This window comes from Alosa pseudoharengus, unplaced genomic scaffold, assembly GCF_046254945.1.
Source record: "Alosa pseudoharengus isolate Yale_2024_CS ecotype anadromous, Long Island Sound unplaced genomic scaffold, YU_APseudo_1.1 YU_APseudo_1.1_scf_15, whole genome shotgun sequence".
NCBI lineage: Eukaryota > Metazoa > Chordata > Actinopteri > Clupeiformes > Clupeidae > Alosa > Alosa pseudoharengus.
The window spans coordinates 35,776,806-35,781,805 of NW_027468620.1; the positions used below are offsets into that span (position 1 = coordinate 35,776,806).

Sequence of the window (5,000 nt, forward strand, 5' to 3'; positions counted from 1 at the left end):
ATCTAATATTTAGATATCTAGGATATATTTAGCATTTATTTTATATTTGGCCTGTTATGGAATCATGTATTGAACAATTTAAGCACAGCTCAGTTTTAAGAAACTCAAATAGCATAGATGCATGCTTAGCATTTTGTGATCATTAAGGCCACTTTCACAAACTCTTAGTCAGCTGTCCTCTGATATACCGATATCTAGGCGATATTTGTAACATCTATTTTGTATTTGGCCCATTATGAAATCATGTAGAATAATTTAAACACATTGTAAAACTTAAAGCCCAAATTTGGAGACATCCATGCATGTCGAAATTTGCTGCAAATTCAGAACTGGATTACTCTGGAACGGCTAACTGTACAGGGGACTGCTTTACACCTTTCTGTTCGGTAAGGTCAGCTGTTTATTCTGATATATGGTTTGTTATGTGTTCACAAGCCCACAGCGGAAGAACTAAACCATGTAGGAGGCTCAAATTTTGCATGCTGGTACATAAATAGGAATAGTATGTAGCAAAATCGTCACGTTTGGTCTGGATAATCCTGCATGGTCATAGCTGTCCCTCAAAGTTGATACAAATTTTATTGGAGTGGTTGTCTGGGCTCTGTTTAAGCCTTCAGAAGACATATTTGTACTCAACATAGGCTCTTGATTTATTTTCCTTACTGAGATAAGTAGAAACACTCTCACAAAAAGCAATGAACAGAAAACAAATCCCTTCAGGGTCTGAACAGCAGACCTCACAAGTCTGAAAAATCATTTTGGTTATCATTTTCAGAGCACCCAAACACCTTGTGGGAATATACAAAGATTTTTTAAATATGTTTTTCTTTATTCTCCATGATCCCTTCTTTTTGAAAACACCAAATTGACTTGTCTTATGCAAATCTTTCTTTTTTATTTTCCACCCTGAACATGGGCAAAATGCCCCATTGACATCAATATGTTTTATATAGAGTCACCACACTGCCACCTGTGGTTGTATAGAGTAACCTGTGGTAGCTCTATACAAAACATATTGATGTCAATGGTGCATTTTGCCCATGTTCAGGGTGGAAAGTGAAAAAGAAAGATTTGCATAAGACAAGTCAAATTGGTGTTTAAAAAAAGAAAAGATCATGGAGAATAAAGAAAAATCTTTAAAAAATCTTTGTATATTCCCACAAGGTGTTTGGGTGCTCTGAAAATGAGAACCAAAATGATTTTTTAGACTTGTAAAATCTGCTGTTCAGACCCTGAAGGAATTTATTTTCTGTTCATTGTTTTTTGTGAGAGTAGTTTCCCATTAAATTAGTAGAATCCGAAATGTGCCCAGATGTCCGCTTTCCAAGCTTTGGGTGCGTTTTTAATTACCCGTCTATCGCGGTCATCTCCCTCAGTCATCTTGATTCTTTAGTGTTGTTGTTATGCTAGCTAGTGCTGCCGCTTAGCATGTAGCTACAGGCTGCGCATGTCATTACAACATTGCTCCGGAAATGCCCCCAGAAGTAATTGAAACTTCACAACTTTATTGTCCACTCAAGGCCAGAAAATAAACAGTGACATAATCGATTATGGCACGTTGCCGCATCGATGCTGAATCGTGCATGCCCCGCATTGCAATGCATCGCCGATTATTGTTGACACCACTATCCCTTATGCACTACGGACAATGACCAATCAGAAGGGGCAGTCAAAGAGGAAGACATGAATATAAAAGCCATAAATGTGACCAAATGAACTGTGCACAATTATTTGTAGCCTTTGCGAGTAGGTAATTGTGTTGGTTTATATTGCAATTTATATACTATGCAGCCTTAGTGTATGTGTATTTGCAGATTCTGGTCATCATGTGTGGTTTGTGTGTGTGTATTTGTAAATGTGCGTGTGTGTGTGTGTGTGTGTGTGTGATGTCCTCAGGGCTCCGGGAGAAGCTGGAACAGGCCCTGGAGGAGAAGAAAGTCGTGGGAAACCAAATGGAGGATGCAAAAGAGCAGCTGGCAGGCGCTCTAGAGGAGGTGAGAGGAGATCAGAGTGGAGGAGGTGAGAGGAGATCAGAGGAGGAGGTAAGAGGAGATCAGAGGAGGAGGTGAGAGGAGATCAGAGGAGGAGGTGAGAGGAGATCAGAGGAGGAGGTGAGAGGAGGTGAGAGGAGATCAGAGGAGGAGGTGAGAGGAGGTGAGAGGAGATCAGAGGAGGAGGTAAGAGGAGATCAGAGGAGGAGGTGAGAGGAGATCAGAGGAGGAGGTGAGATGAGATCAGAGGAGGAGGTGAGAGGAGGTGAGAGGAGATCAGAGGAGGAGGTGAGAGGAGATCAGAGGAGGAGGTGAGAGATCAGAGGAGGAGGTGAGAGGAGGTGAGAGGAGGAGATGAGAGGAGATCAGAGTGGAGGAGGTGAGAGGAGGAGGTGAGAGGAGATCAGAGTGGGCAGCCGTGGCCCACTGGTTAGCACTCTGGACTTGTAACCGGAGGGTTGCCGGTTCGAGCCCCGACCAGTGGGCCGCGGCTGAAGTGACCTTGAGCAAGGCACCGCCGTTGTAGCAGGCAGCTCACTGCGCCGGGATTAGTGTGTGCTTCACCTCACTGTGTGTTCACTGTGTGCTGTTTGTGTTTCACTAATTCACCGATTAGGTTAAATGCAGAGACCAAATTTACCTCACGGGATCAAAAAAGTATATACACTTATACTTATACTTATACTTATACTAGGTGAGAGGAGATCAGAGTTGAGGAGGTGAGAGGAGGTGACAGGAGATCAGAGGAGGAGGTGAGAGGACATCATAGTGGAGGAGGTGAGAGGAGATCAGAGTGGAGGAGGTGAGAGGAGATCAGAGTGGAGGAGGTGAGAGGAGGTGAGAGGAGATCGTAGTGGAGGAGAGATCAGAGTGGAGGAGGTGAGAGGAGATCAGAGTGGAGGAGGTGAGAGGAGATCAGAGGAGGAGGTGAGAGGAAGAGGTGAGAGGAGATCAGAGTGGAGGAGGTGAGAGGAGATCAGAGTGGAGGAAGTGAGAGGAGATCAGAGTGGAGGAGGTGAGAGGAGATCAGAATGGAGGAGGTGAGAGGAGATCAGAGGAAGAGGTGAGAGGAGATCAGAGTGGAGGAGGTGAGAGGAGATCAGAATGGAGGAGGTCAGAGGAGATTAGAGTGGAGGAGGTGAGAGGAGATTAGAGTGGAGGAGGTGAGAGGAGATTAGAGTGGAGGAGAGGAGATCAGAGTGGAGGAGGTGAGAGGAGATCAGAGTGGAGGAGGTGAGAGGAGATTAGAGTGGAGGAGAGGAGATCAGAGTGGAGGAGGTGAGAGGAGGTGGGAGGAGATCAGAGTGGAGGAGGTGAGAGGAGGTGAGAGGAGATCAGAGGAGGAGGTGAGAGGAGGCAGAACCACTGCAGAACCACAGCCCTGCTCAGCTGTAGAGGGCAGAACCACTGCAGAACCACAGGCCTGCTCAGCTGTAGAGGGCAGAACCACTGCAGAACCACGGGCCTGCTCAGCTGTAGAGGCCAGAACCACTGCAGAACCACAGGCCTGCTCAGACACACAGTGGGCTGTCTCCTGTGTGACATGTCTCTCTGAGGACCATTTCTGCCTCCCTCCTTCTCTCTCTTTCTCTCTCTCCCCATCTCTCTCTCTCCATCTCTCTCTCTCCATCTCTCTCTCTCCATCTCTCTTTCTCCATCTCTCTTTCTCCCATCTCTCTCTCTCTCTCTCCCCATCTCTCTCTCTCTCCATCTCTCTCTTTCTCCCATCTCTCTCTCTCTCTCTCTCTCTCTCAATCTCTCTCTTTCTCCCATCTCTCTCTCTCTCCATCTCTCTCTTTCTCCCATCTCTCTCTCTCTCTCTCTCTCTCTCAATCTCTCTCTCTCTCCATCTCTATCTTTCTCCAATCTCTCTCTCCCCATCTCTCTCTCTCCCTCTCTCTTTCTCCCATCTCTCTCTCTCTCTCAATCTCTCTCTTTCTCCCATCTCTCTCTCTCTCCCCATCTGTCTCTCTCTCTCTCTCTCTCTCTCTCTCTTTTATTTTCCCTCTTTCCATCACTCTCCCCCTTCAGCTTGTGACAGAAAAGCAGCAGAATTCACTTCTGATTGCCAAAACAGCCCAACAAAAGCAGCTCTTGGGGAAATATGATCGAGGTGAGAGCCCAGAACCCAAGCCTATTTTCTGTCCTCCCCATTACACACACACACACACACACACACACACACACACACACACACACACACACACACACACACACACGCACACACACACCCTCCTCTCTCTCTCTCTCTCTCTCTCTCTCTCTCTCTCTCTCTCGTTTTCACCCTCTCTTTCTTCTGCTATATATTTTGCTCTCTCTCTTTACTCAGAGAAAATGGAATCATTTCAGTCATGTTCTTGTATGTGTGTGTGTGTACGTGTGTGTGTGTGTGTGTGTGTGTGTGTGTGTGTGTGTGTGTGTGTGTGTGTGTGTGTGTGTGTGTGTGTGTGTGTGTGTGTGTGTGTGTGTGTGTACGTGTGTGTGTACGTGTGTGTGGAGTCTGCTTGGCGGCAGAGGAGCGGAGATCCACTGCAGTAGCAACAGGCCCATTTCATGAGAACAGTGCACCTGCTCATTACGACTCACCTCTGTCCACTTCCCTATTCATCTGGGCCTCTCTCTCTCCCTCTCTCGCTCTCTATCCACCTCTCCTTCTCTCGCTCTCTTTCCATCTCTCTCCCTCTCTCACTCCCTTCCTCTCATGTATAGCAGGGAGTAGTTGACCGCACCATGTCACCTGTAAAGCTCAATAGCGTTGGGTTCAGGAAGTCAGCGTGTGTGAAGGACGGCCTGTCAGGTGATGGAGTGTCTCCGTAACGCACGGGCTCCAGGTTAAAGAACAGCATGATGTGAATACACTCCTCTCACGTCTAACATCCCATTTCTCCACGTCTCAAAACCACCTGTAGCTCTATGAGATGCTCACCTGTCACCTACAGTACAGTATATGCTAGCTCTATGAGATGCTCACCTGTCACCTGTAGGCTAGCTCTATTAGATGCTCACCTG

At 46.7% G+C, this 5,000-nt stretch overlaps 1 protein-coding gene across 1 annotated transcript in view; it reads left to right on the plus strand.

Annotated features, from left to right (window-relative positions):
* shtn1 (shootin 1) overlaps positions 1 to 5,000 on the plus strand; it is a 63,309-nt gene that overhangs the window by 27,229 nt on the left and 31,080 nt on the right. Inside the window, exons 6-7 of the mRNA XM_076286315.1 lie at positions 1,897 to 1,994; positions 4,023 to 4,104. Coding sequence (XP_076142430.1) covers positions 1,897 to 1,994; positions 4,023 to 4,104 — 180 coding nt within the window. The remainder of the gene's footprint in view (positions 1 to 1,896; positions 1,995 to 4,022; positions 4,105 to 5,000) is intronic.